This window comes from Melospiza melodia, chromosome 15 (assembly GCF_035770615.1).
Source record: "Melospiza melodia melodia isolate bMelMel2 chromosome 15, bMelMel2.pri, whole genome shotgun sequence".
Classification (NCBI taxonomy): domain Eukaryota; kingdom Metazoa; phylum Chordata; class Aves; order Passeriformes; family Passerellidae; genus Melospiza; species Melospiza melodia.
This window is the reverse complement of record NC_086208.1, coordinates 5,778,441-5,796,361: the sequence shown is the minus strand read 5'-3', so window position 1 is coordinate 5,796,361 and position 17,921 is coordinate 5,778,441. Positions and strand designations below refer to the sequence as shown.

The 17,921-nt window shown below is 41.2% G+C and overlaps 1 protein-coding gene across 2 annotated transcripts in view; it reads right to left on the bottom strand.

Moving 5' to 3' along the window:
* Positions 1–746: 746 nt before the first annotated feature.
* Positions 747–17,921, bottom strand: part of MTMR10 (myotubularin related protein 10) — a 35,735-nt gene continuing 18,560 nt past the window's right edge. For both annotated transcript variants that reach the window (XM_063169537.1, XM_063169538.1), the window contains 11 exons: positions 13,907–13,997; positions 11,357–11,531; positions 10,883–10,970; positions 10,637–10,725; positions 9,505–9,635; positions 9,312–9,381; positions 9,055–9,125; positions 8,024–8,193; positions 6,624–6,794; positions 5,606–5,788; positions 747–5,116 (listed from right to left, as the gene is read on the bottom strand). In XM_063169537.1, the coding sequence (XP_063025607.1) occupies positions 4,517–5,116; positions 5,606–5,788; positions 6,624–6,794; positions 8,024–8,193; positions 9,055–9,125; positions 9,312–9,381; positions 9,505–9,635; positions 10,637–10,725; positions 10,883–10,970; positions 11,357–11,531; positions 13,907–13,997 (1,839 nt within the window). In that variant the 3' untranslated portion in view covers positions 747–4,516. The remainder of the gene's footprint in view (positions 5,117–5,605; positions 5,789–6,623; positions 6,795–8,023; positions 8,194–9,054; positions 9,126–9,311; positions 9,382–9,504; positions 9,636–10,636; positions 10,726–10,882; positions 10,971–11,356; positions 11,532–13,906; positions 13,998–17,921) is intronic.

Below are 17,921 nucleotides of genomic sequence, written 5' to 3'. Positions count from 1 at the left end.
GCCAATATGATTGACTGCATGTCACTTTGTGTTCAGAAGAGGAGAGCCCTTCCTTTCTCTCCTCAATTCCTGACATTCTCTGAGGTAATCTGGGCTTTGCCCAGCGAGGAGAAGAGCTGCCTTCAAGTGTGAAGACCTGAGACCATCTCTACCATACAGAAACTGGGCCATCAGGTGCTGCTCATTTGCAGGGTGCCCTAAATTCATTATGTTGGGCAAGTGTCCTTGAAAGGTTTGAGTTCAGCCCCTTGCCAGGATTGTCAGGTCCAGTGTGATTCTCTGTCTGTCCCCACTTACCATGATGTATTTGAATTTTGCACTTGTACATAAACAGATACAGGTGGCAGAGAGTAGGACATAAAGCATTAATGCTGTTCTAATGTGTATGAAAGGATAATTTATTTAACAGCCCCTTCTGTTTTTGTGTATTACCTGTATAAAGGGAAATATTTCTGGTAGTAGACAGGAGTTGGTCAGTGCCAAGATGACCACATTCAGTACAGTCAGTTCTGCCCCACATAAATTGATGTGTTTGCTCATTCAGAAGTATGTCAGTCAACTGGAACTAAAAAGATGAATTCCATTTTAAGACACCAAAATCCTGTGGGTTTCTCCTAATTTTAACACACAGCCAACATCTTCTCTTTGGAGTCTTCATTCTCATACTGAGTAAGTTCCCTTCTATGAGAAATTCTGTTCACTATGCAAACTGCAAATACTAAAATAGAACATAGCAAGAAATAAGATAATTTGCACATCATTTTTATTAATCATCTTTCTATAGCACAGTGTCCATGCTTTTCTTGGAAAAAACCACACACACACTTTTTTTTTTTTTTGTTAGAGGAAGGGAAAGAAATCACCTGAAATTCACTGTGGAAAGGTACGAACTTTTATTGACTCTAATTTATTTCACATTCACAACTCAGCATCAGGATTTTATAATCTTCCTGCCACTGCTACTCAGTAAATAATTATCAGGCACAAAGGTTTTAGTTTCAGTTGAAATGGTGAACTCTAAACCATCACAGCAACAGCATTAGAAACCTACTGCCTAGAGCAATTTGAGGTACAAATTTCTGTCTCTTCGTTAGAGGCAAATTTAAGATTTCGTCCTTTGCTTAAATACACATTAGAATTTTTTGGTTTTAATATATTTCCATCTGAGAGTAAGCCAAAAGGTTTGCCCAGCTTGCTACATTTTCACTGAAACACAAGGCAGTTAATTGTTCAGAGTGGTATTGCAGGCAGCTGCACACAAAGCACACGTGCAGCCTGGGCAGACACACAGAGTTCTCAGTGCACTCCTGGGGGCACAGGGCAGTGCCTGGAGGCTGAGGGGGCACCACAGCCCCAGCCCTGCCCCGAGCCCAGCCCTGCACTGGGGCCAGCAGCTGCAGCAACTGCAGAGCTCCCCCTGGGTGGTACAAAGCCATGACTCAGCCAGGAACAGCTGCAGCAATGCACATTTTCTACAAAAACAAAAGGATGAGCTGCTTGGGAGCTTTTCTACTCTGCAACACAAAGATGGCATTTAATAGTATGTTGCTTTAAATGGTGAACAGAAATGAAAATTTGGAAATACGTGTACATATATATACAGAGACATATATATACACACTTGCATGTCAGTATTCTGTACACAGAAGTAAGATATATACTCACACCCCAAAATTGCTTTTGAAAGTTATTAAAGATATTCAGAACAGTCCCTACTGACTTGATAAGGCAACTGTGCAGAGTGGAGAATATTCAAAATCAACACTTGGTACCTGTCCTTCAAAAGTGAATCTGAAAGTAGTGAGCTGTTGAACTCAGAGGAAGCAGCAGCATCCACAGGCACAGCAGCTCCTCAGCAAGGAAGCAGAACCTTGTCTTCAAGCCTAGGGAAAGTTGGAACCCTTCCCTTCCTCTCTGCAGGAGGTGCCCCCTTCTCAGCCTCTGCTTACCTAATTCCCTTTTTGGAATGGTAAAAATTTCTTTCTAAGTCTGTTTGGCAAATAGATATTTCAACAGGTTTTGTTTATTATAAAGGCATATTATTTTTAACCCTCTCCCATGCTATATATATAAAATACAAAGCCCCTCTGCAGCATCTGTACACATCTTAGAACTGAAATGTAAAAATGTCTGAAATCTCCTTAAAAAAGACAATTCTGTTTAAATATAGTACCCATTTTTCCCCCAAAGGGTACTAGCCTAAACATTTTTTAATTCCACCAGCTGCTTTTGTGGAGTAATTTATTTACACAGTTTTGGTACCTTTAATCCAAAGAAGCTATACTTTTAAGGAAAGAAAAAAAAAGACATTATAGTTTTGACTGTCATTTTAAAAGGAAAACAAAATTGGTACCAAAAGACACTAAGCACACAGGTTGAGGTCTTTATGTCAAGTATCAGGCCAGGGAAAGCAGTAATCTAATAGGAAAAGAGGAATGGCAAAAGCAAACTAAAACAAACATTTGAATAATGAACAAGTGAGATGACTACTGCAGCAAGCTTGGGACTAAACACAACTGGTTTGTGGACCATTTAACATGCTCAGCTCATCTTGCAGCACAATTAGGCAATTGAGGTGAATACACGTTTTTTCCTCACAAACAGTTGCCCAGGAGCCCTGGCATTGTGTCACAACAGCCTGTGCCTGCCCACGCTGTGCACAGCACACACACAGCAGCCTCTTTGCATAGGAACGGGTGTGGAAGCTTGCTAAGGTACAAAAGGAGCCCCCTCCCCTGACATTGTTCACCTCTGCATTGGCCCTGCCTTGCTTCCCTCTCCAGCCCCAGCAGTGCAGGCAAAGCACAGCCTTGGAGGTCACAGACCAGCCTGGGAGCCAAACCCCACTTTGTGATTTAGGCTGTGCTAACATCAGTTTGGGTTTACAAACAAAGATCTCCAAGTCCTATCCCCTCCCCCTTTTTTACACTTGAACACTGCATATTCCTATCCTGCAGCTTTCTTTTTCCCCACCCTGAGAAAACTGAGAGCAGCTCTGAGCCCATTCTATAAGGCCTTTGGTGCCCTAAACTGGTGAGGCAATACCTGGATGGAGGCTCAGTGTCAGTTCAACAGTGTTGGTGTTTATACAGAAATAATTTAATACAAAATACAGCCTTGCTGTTCAGAGAAGGCAGCTGACAGGAGCCTTAACCTATGAGAATGACACAGCACTATTTCTCCAACCTCCTGGAATTCTTCACACTCCTTCCTTTCTCCCTGTGAGTCCTCCTGTGGCACAGCATCCAGGGAGAGGCATCATTTAAAAAGGTTTCAGAACAACAAGGAGGCTGCTGCATTAAGCAGAAGGAAGGAGGCTGTTGGATGTAATTCCCTCAGGCAGTGCTTGTTCATTGCACTGTCCCTATGGATATTCAGTCTGCAAAAAGAAGGCACCACTCACTGCTCTCCTTGCAGCACCTGCACCCCTTGTGGAAGTGGCAATGAGGAGCCAGTGCTCCTTTCTGGAACCCAGCAGGGCTCAGGTGTGAGTTCTGCTGCAAGTGACTTCATCCTGCAAAGAAACGAGGACAGGGATGGCAGGGATTGGGATCTGTGCAGGGATATAATGCTGAGTAGTTGAGGTGCTCTTAAAAAAAGGTGAGAGAGTCTTGTGGGAATTACAAACAAGTTTAAGGTTAAAGAGGGAACACCTGCTGCTTCTTCTGGATGCCTGTTGTTTCCAGAAATGGAGAGGGGGAAGCAGGGGATGGAACAAGAACTTGCCACAACAATCTGTTTTAAAAGGTTGGGGGGCGGGTGTCAGCTGCATTAGAGTAATCCTGCTACTGTTTCCTCCCAAATAAAGGCACTTCTAAAGCTACTGCAATACCATATCTACAGTAAATGTTTTAAGGTTAACAGTGCATTGTCCTGATGTGGATTTCTATAGTCTAAAGTCAAGCTCATGACAAAGAGCACAAATCTGACTAATGTTAATGAACACATTTTGGGAAGAGAAAGACAAGGGAACAAGCCCTTCCATAGATACACTGCATTAGCACAATGTAGGGTGATCAGTCATGGAGCATTAGTATGTTTGTATCTATGCAAGTAAGTATTACTCCTGAAGAGGCAGACTGATAAAATAGTATATCCCAGATTTCAGCTGTCACTTCATCTCCACTGCAGTACTTTGGCTTTCCAAGCTGTTTTATCCAAGGGTCACTTCAGTCACTATCTGGAAAAACAAAGGTTATTTCAAGCAGAACCCTCACTAACAACCACACCAAGCCTTTCAACTAGCTAATGAAATGCTCTATCACTTGTAATGAGCCAAACCCCCAGGAACAGGAGGAATTGGGGAGCAGAAGCCCCAGCAGATGAGAACTACTGAAGACAACATTGTGCGATTTGAAGCATGACTTGCCTTGCTTTTAAATATTTGTGCAAATCTTACGTAATGTTTGTATATAAAAATTATTACAGCTTTCAATGCCGCATTTAGCAGTGTTAAGTTAGAAAAGACAAAATGATATGCTGTATTCTCCTCAAACCTTTAAACCTCCACATCACCTCAGTCTTCATTTGCAAGCGTCTCAGTGGATAGCCAGATTTTGGCACCACTTAAAAATTTGCTTAAAGGTGTTCCCAAAATGCTCCGTTTGCATAGGTTCCCTACAGGAGAAAATGGGAATGAGGAGGAGAGAAAGTCTGGGGTGCCTGAGGTGTCATTTAAACCATTTGCTCTGAAGTACATCCTGCTTTGATCCAGTTCTGAGCAGTGGCCTGGCAAGGAGGAGTTGCTCTTGTACTGCCGCAGGCTGCGGTTTAACATGTCCACCTCGTCTGCCAGCACAGACACTCTGTGGAAGGCGGTGATGGAGCCGCCGTGGCTGATCTGCGCCTCGGGAACCCAGCGGAAGTAGCAGAGTTTCCACAGTTTTATTTGTGTTCCAGAGAGATGGGGCAGAATGACACCGTGCAAATCCACGGGCTTTGCAAACCAGTCTCTGAAGTACTGCTCCATGCTGTGGCTCTGCTCCTCTGCTGAGTGCAAAAACTCCGGCTTCAATTTTAGAATCAGAGAGTTTCTTCTTGGAACGAACTCCTGCTCACCGATGATTCCGTTCTTTATTGCTGGGGGGACACCTCGCAATGTGGAGCTGTAGTTTTTCTGCAGAAAAGAAATACTGGTAATTTTCCATTTCTACGTTCATTGGAATAGTAAATTTCCCTGAACTGCCAGGGTGCATCATCCAGACAAATGCTGTGACCTTTAAATAGTTCTGAGCTTCTGAGTCACTGCTGCAGAGCTCACAGGGCAAACTGTGGCCTTTAAAAAGAAATACATATTTTTTTGTAGCAACAAATGATAGGCTTATAATCAGTATTTACTGAAATTACTGACAACCCCAGGGGAAAAAGTGGCCTGTCATCACTTTTCCAAAGGTGAAATAATGCAAATGTTGGCAGTGACTTGGCCACATCAGAAAATATCCTAAAACACAAGGCTTAAAAATTTACATCATTTCTTCTACAGAAAATAATTTCTTTAGGCTGGGAAGCCAAGACAAAGAAGGCTCCTACTGCTATTCCAGTGGCACCTGCAGCCTCCCCAGCACGAGCCCTGAGTGTGAGCAGAGCCCCTGCGAGCCCCAGGTACCTTGGAGCGCTTGAAGGTGCGCAGGGCCCCGTTGTGCACGCTGGGCGCGCTCTTGCCGACGTACAGCGGGTTGTGGAACAGCAGCCGGTCCCGGCTCGTGAACTGCAGAGACCAGTCCCAAACACATGGAAACCTGAGGCCTTTCTCATCACCCAGCTGAATGTTTTTGCTTATAGCAAATTCCTGCAAGAAGTTAACATTCAGGCAGATTAAAATCACAGAAAATGGGCTTCTCATGAATCTTAAAACCAGTGTGTAAGTATGGGGGAAAGAGGAGCAGGGTAGCACAACAGAGCAGCAAGACAGCTGAAGAAAACAGCTGCTCTGCATTTGTGCAGTTGCTTCTCAATTCCATTAAATTGGTTGTTGGCTTACTCTTAACCCCCAAACTGGCATTTTGAGAATTCATCAATAGTCCCTCAATGCTCTACTTCTTTGTAAAGTTGCTACCTATAACTTTAAAGGCGAAATATTTAATGAAAAAGTAAGTTTCACTTTTATCAGCCATCAAATGTTTTCTACACACAGTTCTGACAAGCTCGTTTTCAAAAACAAATTTAAGTGTTCAGTTTTCTAAATGCCTCCATTGTGCATTACTATTGGAACTTTATGCAGCATCTCCAACCTTTTCAACTATTTAAACAATTATGTCAAGAGATTTCAAAATTTGCCTGAAGCATGAAATTCTATTTATTGCCTGTCATTCTACTTTCTGAGTTCCAGATACAGATTTGCTTCCTAGAGGAGTACAAATAACAATGTAGAGTACCAACATTTTCCTAGGAAAAAACCACAAATAAATTCAATAGACTTTCTTCTTGAATAGTTAGTCAGTGTCTCTGCACAGATCACCTGAAAGTCATTATGATGGAATTCACCTGGGGACCTGAGTGTTTAGCCCCAAACAGAGCGTGACAATTGGAAGGGCACACAGGAAGCACTGACTGGGATGCTGTTATTCCCAGGGGGGCAGGCTGCAGTGTGCTGCTGGACAAGAGGGGCAGCCCCTCCTACTCACAGTGCTCTCCTTGACTCGCTGGTGGGGGCAGTTGAAGAGGAAGGTGCCGAACAAGGAGATGCGGGCGCTGTCGTACAGGACGGTCAGGTACACCTCAGAGAACTCAAAGGCTGCTGGGTACTGTTCCAGCAGCTGCCAAACGCAGTCAAGGAACATCAAGAACAAAGGAGACTGGGAAAAGAAACAAGGAATGATCAGATTTAACATAAGCTTTTCCTAAATCAAACCCATTTCTTTGCAGTTTTGGTATTTGGCTGTACCATTGGTACATTACTCAACCATAGGGTAAACTACTTGGAGTCTTGCATTTTTCATGGTTCTGTGCAATTGTTACACTCTGTATTCCTGTTTAGCCACATCTTTTTCAGCACTACCTTTGCACAGCTTTCCCTTCTGTGTAAAAATGTCTTTCCTGAGCTCCCCTCATACACAAGAATTTGTGCAGTTGCAAAAATCCTTTCTGCCATCTATATGTCCCTCATCATTTCCAAATTAGTGCTTGTATGAGCCTTCCTTGCCCCTTGGCCTTGGTTTTACACTGTATTTTCTTCTTGTTTGAAATGACTGGAGAGCTTATGATTCAGCCATGCTAATTTCTCACCACATTTTCTATGTCTTTTCCATAGCAGCCCATGAATTCCAAAAGTATAAACTATCATTTATATAAAGCTTTAGAAATATCTTCCCATTTTCACTTTTCCTAGGGCCAAAATAGCTGCTTTTCATTATTTCCCTCTTGGCATCTCATTGCTTTATCCCTTCATGCATTTTCTCTGCTTGGTGCTCAGTGCCCTTGGTTTATCTGTGGGTTCCATGCTCTGTGGATCTTCCTGTTGTGTGACTCTGGCCACTGTCCCTAAAAGGTTCCTAACCTGGGTCCTGCCTGCTTCCAGCTGCAGTCAGCAGCCACTCCTTTGCCATGAAGAGGCCAAACAGGAGCTGGCAGTGCTGGGGGCTGTGGGGCTTCTCCAGCAGCTGCCAGCTCTGAAAACACTGCTGAGTGATAACAGCACAGGGATGGAAACAGGGATTGGTAACACACACAGCAAAACCACCCCCTCCAACCCCACCCTTCCTTTGGTTTCAGTTTGAAACGTGACTGTGCTAGTGTTTGTAGCAGTGAGATGCTTTCATGAGCAACCTTGAAGCAACATGAAAACCCACAGGATTGCACCTGGTATTGCACTGATTCTCACATGGCTACAGAGGGTAAAGAAAAAGTATCTCTACCCTGGAAAAAGAGTTACTTCCTCTGATACTATATAATGAGATTTATAATATTAAAACATATATTTACTTTTACATTTCTGTATAAATACATGTTCAGGATGATACCAAGCAGATAACTGTGATCTTGATACTGTGATTTGCAGATACATGCAAATACAATTCATTTTTACCTCTTTGTCAGATCTCTTTAAGTGGTTACACCTATCTAAAAATTGATATCCTGCCATGACCCATTCCTTCTGTATTAGGCTCTGAAATCCAACAATGGTTCGAAAATAGGGATCCAGCATGACTTGAATGAGAGAAGCAGCAAGACAGCTCAGGTCCCGTCCCTCTTCCTCTGTGAGTGACATACAGAAAGCACAGAATACATAAGGAATACATAAGGAAAATGCACGTGTACAGAGTCAGATTTCAAAGAGCAAAAAGGTGCAGCTAGGTCTCATGTTTTAATTAGAATTTCCTTCAAAATAGTTGTTTTATTTGTTCTCATAATTTTTAAAAAAACCAAACTAGAAGAAAATCACACTTTTTTTTAACTGAGACTCATACTACAGAAAGGGTTCCTGCAGCACCCAGCACAGCAGTGCATTCATCAAGAACAAAATACCCATCCAACTGCCCAGTACTTAAATCAAGATGCTCTGAAGAGGAGAGGGTTCATGCTGCTAAAATTTTCAACATTTTTCCACCTTGAAGCAATTTTTGGAAGGCCATTACATGGGGAGAGTGGGATATACCAGCTGAACAGGTCTTATAAAAACTACAGAAATTACAGAATTACAGATATGAGTTTTTCAGTGTCCTTTCCTCTGAAATATCTGTTTGCACAGACACAAGGAGTGGGCACTGAGTGAAATGCTTTTGTCTGGAGAACCTCTGAATTAAACTGATATTGATTCTGCAGGGACTATTAGCCCAATTAACACAGTACAAAGGTTCACACTAAGGTTTTGATTCTATCATCATTATCAGAAAAAAACTCACAAAGACTCAAAGCAAAATGTTCCTTTGACGCTAAGGACTATACTACAGTTCAGATATATAACAAAATTATTTTCCCTTCTAGCTCCCCAAATGATTGAGATATTCAGAATCCATGGGGTTTATGCACAAAGATTACAGCTGATTTTATCTAAATCTGTTTATCTACATTATCACAGTAATGCGAATAATTACAGCATGCTTTGTGTTGTATTACCTTGTAGAACTACAGAAACGTGCTTACACTCCATCATATAGACAAGCTCAGCAGAATGCTTAAGAAAGGCTCTGGACAGGAAAAGAAAGAGATTTAAGAGTTAACCAAAATTCACACTTTACAAGAAAAAGATTTGGGTTATCTGTATTTACCTAACTTATACTAAAAGAAAGAATCCTTCAAATGATGCACTGCTCATTTACAGTGCTGAAAGCTCTGCACATTCAACTGAACATCATTACATTAATGGTACCAACCTGATGTACTCTAACCAGCGAGTGTTTTCCAGCGAGGACAGCCACTTCTCTTCGGTGTCATCAAAAGGGTCTGCAACAGGGACAGCAATTACATTGCACAACAGCTTCCAGTGACAGTCCCTGTCAGCCAGGCTGATCAGAATTCACTGATGTCAGCAAAACAACCCCATAACAGAAGGAAAGCCCAGCATACCATTGACACAGAGCTGTTTGAGTTTGTTGTATGCAGCCTGGATTTCCTGGATGTTGGGGAGACACTTGTCCAGGTCAGATTTGTAAACGTCACTTCTCAGGGGATGGCTTCGAGTTATGGCATTACAAATCCTGCAGGAGAAGAATCAGCAGGTTTGTTGTTGGAGAGGAAAGAAACAGTCTTTCAAGAAGCCTGCTACTGTCTAACTGCAAACAATTAAACCCACATAAAACATGCACCTCATTCTAAAAAATAGTTTACTGGTTCATATTCAGGAGATACATTGCTCCTGCCATAAAGCTACTGACTCAAACACTTTTGGTGTCTGCTAATTACTGAACATAAAAAATGGAAATGCTTTAATGGATCATTAAAACATCACATTTGAGAAATGAAATCTAATGCTGACTGACAGTTAAATAACTCTATTCAGTTTTTAGTTTTCCATCATTTTTAGTAAGACTTACCTATGCTAAATGCAGAGAACATATTTAAAGTTTATGAAGTCAGGAAATCTGACAGGGTTTCAATTAAAACTCAGAGCTCCAGCCTAACACACAATGCAGATGTTTGCGCTACTACAAAAAGTCACACTACAAATTAAACCAAAGAACAAAAACAACTAAGTTTATAAACTACCTACACCAGGCAGTAAATGCCTTCAGTCTTTCATTAAGGACAGCACATGACAAATATTTCACAGAAATACCATGTGCATTATGATACTAAGTCTTGAATTGTATTGCACAATTGAATTGTATTTCCCAATGCCACAAATGAAGGGTTTTTTTTTACTGTCTTGCTGAAGGAGGTAAGAAAATCTCCACCAATGTAAGCTGTATTATAGTAAATCTGATCCTTTTATCAATAAATTCTGTCATGTGAATGGTTATCCCCCTAAAAAATAAACATACCTTAAAACCTGTAAAGTTACTCAGAATTTGAAACTGGAATGGCCTTGAATAAAAATGGTGCCAGAACCAGATCCAGAGAACAGTCTCTCCAAAGTTCCCACACTACAACACTGCAGTGTCACACAGGGTCACCTCCACTGCCCCCCAGTGCAGTGTCACAGTCACCACTGGTGTTATCCCAACCCTCTGACTGAAGAGTGACACAACGAATCACTTACCTCTGATCAATTCTTCTCTGCTGCAGTACATCTTTAATGTTGGCCATTCTCACAAGGGCACTCCCGTTGGGGTGATTCCAGGACCATAGCTAACATGGGGAAAAAACACAAGGAACAACAAAATCGTGCAGGTTAGAGATATTCTGTACAATTATTTCCTTAATGCAATGTTAACTGGCATGCAGAGCCCCAAGCTGAACACTGTGCAATGAGCAGGAGCAGTACCAGAACAAAGAGGACACTTACAGGCATTCTCCTCCCAATGAAGGAGTAGGAGTACAGCTTCAGGTCTTGATCTGCTAAGGAAGACGGAACCACAAAATATTCTGGAAGGCTTGTGGGAAAAAAAACATGATAAAAAAAGGTTACTTTCCCCTGTGTTTTTTACCACCTTCCCTCTTGCTGCAGTGCTGTGCTACCAGCTCAGTGAGGCTGTCCCAGAGCAGCCCCTGGGCGTGGCTGCCACTGTCCCACATGGAAGTACAGAAGCACCAAAGCCATGGAGGCCAAATCATGACATTTCCTTTAGGAACATGACATTTCCCTTAGGGACATGACATCTCCTTCAGGGACAAGACTTGCAGCATCTTTTGCCTGGGGGCCTCTCCAGAGAGCAGCACAATTAGGAGGTGCAATGCACAGCTGGCTGCGACAGAGGCCGTGGGGCACACAGGACAAGACAGCCCAGTTCCCTCCAGCTGGTGTCCCAGGAGAACTTACCAAGTGGAGATCATATAACCTTCATTGACTGAGCACACTCTCCACTCAGAGGCACCTGTCCTTTTGATTTCTCTATCCCAATCCGAGTAAGTTTCAAACAAAGGAGTCTGCTGACCGCTGGCACTGCTGATGCCACCGCCACCTCCTCCTGGGTCTATGCCATTCACCTTCTTTGCTAGGAAAAAGAAAGTCATCAATGCCCATTAAAAACAATAAATAAAAATCAAACTCCTCACCTTCCTAATTACAAAGATAAGCCATTAGCAACAGGACTAGTATTATCTATACTACCTAATGCTGTATTAGAAGAAAGCAGTGATTTAATGGCAGCTTGATGATACATGAAGATGTCAATGTATTTTTCCCTGCAATCTCATTAGAAAAGCAACACAAAATTGGCCTGCTGTGCTGCTTGATAGAAGCCAAGGCATAATAATACTCAGGAACAAATGTTATCTCCAGTCACAGGTTTTCCTTCTTTATTATGCCAAAGTTTGCAACATTTTAAAACATTAACCCTTTATAGGCTATAGCTATTACTGAATAGCTACCATGTCAATAAAGTAAAATAAAACTTATATAATTTCATCAACTTTAAATGACTGCTGTATTAACAGCAAATAAAAGAAATGGAAGGCCATGTTAAAATACTGGGGTTTCTATATAGATTTATATCTACACAAAAAGATGGCCTATCAATTTGTGTTTAGAGACCAGGAGCTTAGAGAGGCTGTAACTATACAGAAGGATCTCCTTTGCTGGTCATTCTTTAGATGCCAAGGGGACAGTCAGCTGTGTCAAAAAGAAATTACATTTTGTTTCTTGACACTTGAAGTACATTTTTAGATGGAAGTGGAATAAACTGAAATTCAGCCCTATTACCTCCCCCATGAAAGCTCTGAGCCTTAGCAAGAGCCTGCCCAAAGCAAGCAGAACAGTGTCACAGCTCTGCTGACATCCCATAACCTGTGTGGTTTCTGCTTTCTGTATCTATCAACTTCATTCTTGCACTGGCACTTTGACTACTTAGGATTTTCAGAAAAAAACAGGACTAAAATCAGACTGAAGTAGTTCTTCAAAGATGGTAAACAGAGAAATATGAAAATTACCAAAAAAAGGTCAATTTTTCTGTTTAATGGCGGGATACATAACTATCAAATATAGCCTGGGAAGAAAAAAATGTACACGTACACAAGAACAATGCAGGCTTTTTATGTTCCCCAGGAGGCACAAAGACAGCATTTCACCTTTTACTTTGCTGGGAGTAGCAGGGAGAGAAAGTCATTAAACAGCACTGGAATTGCAAGAGCAAAGCCAGATATCTATGGGACAAACACCAGGGTTCACAACAACAAGAACACCCCAACACAACCCAAAAGAATTTCATATTCTCTTGGGAACTGCAGCATGGCAGAACAACTCTCCTTTGCCATTCTGCTCTGCTGCTCCAGAGGAACATTTTTACCCACCTTATGTAATTCTTCCACTAGGTATTTTTCCATATAGTAAATGGTATTTTAAAGAGAGAGTAAAGGCAACTTTGTGATGGCCTAACATTTTATTGCAATTTTATCTGCAAATTGGCTTCCTCCCTAGTACTTTGTAACAGGAAAATACATGGACCTTAATAATTGCCCAAGCTTTATGAGGTAAGAAATTCCATGTGTAATTGTGTGTGCAACATAATAATCACATGCACACTTATTCTTGTGCATGCACAGGGCAGCCATAGAGGCAAAACCATGGATGAGAACCATGCACTGTTTTGCAAATTTGAAGGCCTGATCTCGTAATTCCACAAGGCTGATGTTTTGTAACAGGCAGATGAGTGGTTTCTAGTGGCAGCTGCTGAGTTCAGATCTCACAGCACAGCTCTGCAGCAGCAGCAGCACGCTCTGTGGGAGCCTTGTCACCCTACAACGCTGGCTCTCAGCTGTGTGTGGGCTGGGGAACACTCGGCAGTGACCGCACAGCATTACGCTCAAAATCAAGTTCCAAAGGCATCTTTGCAGGCTTACCTAACTGACAAGGTTCACTTGGAGATTGGCCTTGAGCAGAGAGGGTGTGCTCCAGCTCAGCAGGGGTGGTGGAGGTTTTGAGTGGTAAGAACTGCCTAGTAAGCCTCTAGGAAAGAAGGTATGGAGTCCCAAGTTGCACAAATCCTCCTGCAATACCACCAGAAGAGAAACTTATTCCCAAAAGAAGGGCAGGTGAGCAAGCCTGCCTGATGGGACATTCACTGGTACCCAGAGTACCAACAGAGACATACAACAGGAGGATGGAAGCGTGAACTGAGAAATAGGAGTATTCATGCTGCCACAGTTTGGCTTTGTTTCAGACAGGAAAGACATTGCTTTGGATTTTGGTCATTAATGTCTATCCCAATGAATGACTTATAACCGTAAGAGGCTGGGTGCAGAACAAGCTGATTTTGTTACCCTTGGAGAAAGCCTCAAATGCTTTTTGCCACTGCTTCTGGACAGAAGTCTTACTAAAAATACATATTACAAAACAGGAAAAAAAGCACAATCCAAGTACCTTCATCCTTACCTGGATTATGATACATTTCCCCAACATACTCAAATGCAAAGAGAAGCTGAAGATCCGTCGGCTGAGAATAATGAGCTATTGCAAGGCACACCTAGGAAAGAGACATTTATTATTGTTATTATATTTTTATATGTGTTATTTATATTTATATAGACAAAAAAATATTGCCCTTAATGGCAACAGTGTCAAATACGCAGAGCTGGGAAAAAGCCAAAAATTAGTCTTTTGATATTTTCTTTAATGAAAAGAGTATCTAATCAATCCAGCAGAAGAACCTAAGAGTGTGCAGGGTCAGTTCAAAAAGTCCAACCTAGCACTGCTCTGACAGCAGCCAGCAATCAGTGCTTAGGGAAGAGGGGAAAAACACAGCAACAACATAATGGAATTTTACCAGGACTGTTTTGAACAATTAACAGTTCAGGCATGTCCTGAACTAAAATCTGGTATCAGTATTTAACAGCATTTGACAGATATTTGGGCTACACAGTTGTCAGTTAGGCTAGGAAGTTTTTCATGTGTGCTTCCTTTTAAGAAAACCTTATTGGTTCTTTCCCTAAGATTATTAAAATTAAGAATGCAGCACATGATTTAGGATTAGATCCTAGACTTAAAATTTCATCAAGCATTTCTAGTCTCTGTCTCTCTGAATGTAGATATTCACTAATAAATACAAAAGATTTGACAAAAACCCTAATGTTTTTTTCCTTTTATTTTCCCTTCAACTTTTCATATTTAGAAACACATTTACAAAATTTATTCAGAGTTCTGCAGTTTTGAACATTATTTCTGAAAACAATCCTGTGCATCCAAGAAACTGTTTTCTTTTTGTGAAGGAAAGTGTCCTTATTGTGATAGGAATAACAGAAAGACTTGCACCATAGAACTGAAGGAGTACCAGTGCTGGCAGCTTGAGCGCTCAGTTATGCTGAGATCTGCATGGAGAAAGCTGCTGTACTTTTATTGTTTGTATGCAACATCCCTGGTGTTATAGAACCTTTACTGTATTTTTATATACTTTGACTTTGGATGGGGACAGTCCTCATTATTTATAGCAATGACAGTAGACTAACTTGAGCTGAAAATGTTGTTTCACAAACACTCAACAAAAAAATTCCAGTCGAGTCTTAGAACAACGGATTCTTTACCTGTTGTCCCCACACCTTCTGTTCCACAGTGAAACTGCAAAGGAAAACAGAGGACAGAACATTCCAGGGGTGACAGCCCCCCAAAAAACCCAAGCAGTAAAAGTGTCCCTGGAGAACAGTATAGCAGACTTTCCTAATGAACAGTTACAAGCAGGATTTGATAAAATGTTTAATAACATAACTGGAATCCACACACATTTTACTAAATCTTGTTATTTCAGTGTATGAACTGAAGCAGAAGAAGCCAGCTACTCAACAATATTTGGCCACTTCTAACAGATTACTTTTGGCTATGATCAACAATGAATAAAATGGAAATCTGTGTATATGCACATTTTGACTTCCATTTTTCTATGTAGCTTTTCACTACAGTAACTGATTCTAGCAGAGCTACTCCTCATCTCATTTATGGAGTGAAAGTTGAAAGCCTTTTACTATGCTAATCTACTCTCAAGGCTTCAGGACAAACTGCAGGAAAAAAATTCCATTGTGCTGCCAAATAACACAACAGGAATACAGTAAAACCTATTTTTAAATAGGCAGCAGCTGAAATCTCTGTCATTTGCTTGCCACATTTGAAAAAGGGAGTATGTGTGTGCTGTGTGAACGGGATAAAATGGTGGGGTGAAGATAGTAACCATCCAGATCCACAAAAAATATGAGACCATGGTTGTGCTTTTAAATAAAGCAGGAGCTGGAAAATGCTCTGGGTGTTCCATGGAATAGATGTAACTCACACCATGCATTGCATGGGTGAAGCAGTCCACCCACAGGTTCAGGACATCTATTTCTCTTTTTTTAAAAAGTAATAGATTTTTCCTGCTACTGTCTCTATTTTTGTATTTTAGAAAAATTCCACTCACAGATACACTAAGCAAGTACCAAAGACATACTAATTTTCTGTTTATTCCTCACTAAATCCCTATAATAGCTTTATTGTCTCAGAGATTCAGAAGACAAGCACATTCCACAGATCTCAGCAGATTATGGCCATAAGTAGAACACTCTAAATTGGAAGACAAGCATGTTTTACAGGAAGCGTTCTCATATCAAACTCAAAAATGTTTGGTATTCTTGCCAATTTACAATTGTGTAAAGCTGAAGATATTTAGGCTCAGACAAACAACAAGAGAATAGGCTGCTTGTTGGAAAGTTCATTTATTAAAAGCAGTAAACACAATGGCTGTAGTTATTTCATAGTACAAAAGCTATTTCCCTATGTCAGTGTCCCCTGTTCAACCCCTATCTGAGGAAAATAAATGATACTTTCAGGGCACACCCTCCTCTTCAACAGGAATTTTACCAAGGGCAAGAGCTTTAAAGTATTGCTAATGCTCTTGCAGAAGAGTTGTGAACAACAACATTTCAGATGTGCTACATTAGCACAGCCCTGGATTTTCCCTTCTTCCTTAAGCCAGGCTACCTGGCTTATGAACTCTCTGGAAAAATACTATTTTCCATTGCTACTGCAATTCCTATCCCAAGCAGGCACCTGTGGTAGAAAGTCAGACAGGCAGGACTACATCAAGTCCCACAAACAGGTTTTGTTCATTTTCCTAGGCTGGAAAACCTATTGGGAAAATAAGCATTCAGCATTAGGAGAATTTTTTAAAATTCATTTGTATTTTTTAAAATATCTTTAACCTTTGCACAGGGAAGTTATGGTTGTGCCATCCCTGAAGTGTTCAAGACCAGGACAGGGCTTTGAAAAACCTGGTATAGTGGAAGGTGTCTCTGCCCATGGCAGGGGGGTGGATTGAGATGAGTTTAAGGGCCCTTCCAAGCCAAACCATTCTGATTCTGCAAGTTTACTTCTAAAAAAAGTTTTCTTCATCCCCTCCAAAGACAGTATCTTATGCATTCCCAGTGCCTTGAAACAGCACCAACTTTGTGATCTGTATAAACAATTAGAACAAGGTAATAGAGTTGGGGAGGCAGGAGGAACACATTAGAAAGGGTCAGGACCATGTGTTCAAAACTCTTACGAGTTTCATATTATTGTTCATAACAATTAAGGAAAAAACGTTCCCCTCGATCCCAAGTGTTATGACGTAGGAAAGGCTACTTTTGATTGCACAGGAAACAAGATTTGAGATTAAAATTTTCCTCCTGTTTTGACTGAGCATGTGATTCTGAAACAACTCTCATACTCATTCAAAAAAGCTTCCTGGAGTAAAGAACTGAGAGAGTTATAGAAGAGAAAGGGATGAGAAAATGGAGATGTACTCATGGAGGCACAGGGTGTGTGCCACCCTGGGGCACTGCCAGGATCCTTACGCACAGTGAGGCAGCACACTGGGCACCACCTAACAGTCAGAAGATCTACACCCTCACCTTTTCATACATTTTATTTTCTCAGTCTAATGTCTAATACTGCAGTGGCTAAGAACTAGCAGGAGTTTTCAGTTTGACCGCTTGCTGTCATTTTTGGAACAACATAATTCCTTTCCTCTAAGGAATGTGAAATGCTTCTTTTTTTTTGCACTGCCTAACTTAAGACTTCCCCAACTTGCTTACCCTTGCTTCCCCATCCTCCACTTCCTCCCACACCCATCTGGCTTTCCTTCCTTTGGAGACTCTATCGCTTTATTTTAGAGACAAAACAAAATTAAACTGCTAAACAGTGGTGAGCGCAAATTTCCATTCCTTCTATTTTCCCTTAATGCTTGTTTCCCAAATATCCACTAATAAAAATGAGGAAGAAAATATTTACCTGGCTGACTAATGCTGAGACAGTATTTTATTAGCATGTACTGGCTGTAATAAGTGCTGAGGCTGTTTTTCTAACAGAACTGATTTTTAAGCTTCTCTATAATAATTTACCTGAAAATAAATGAATGTGTTCTCACAATGTTTCTGCTTAAAGGCAA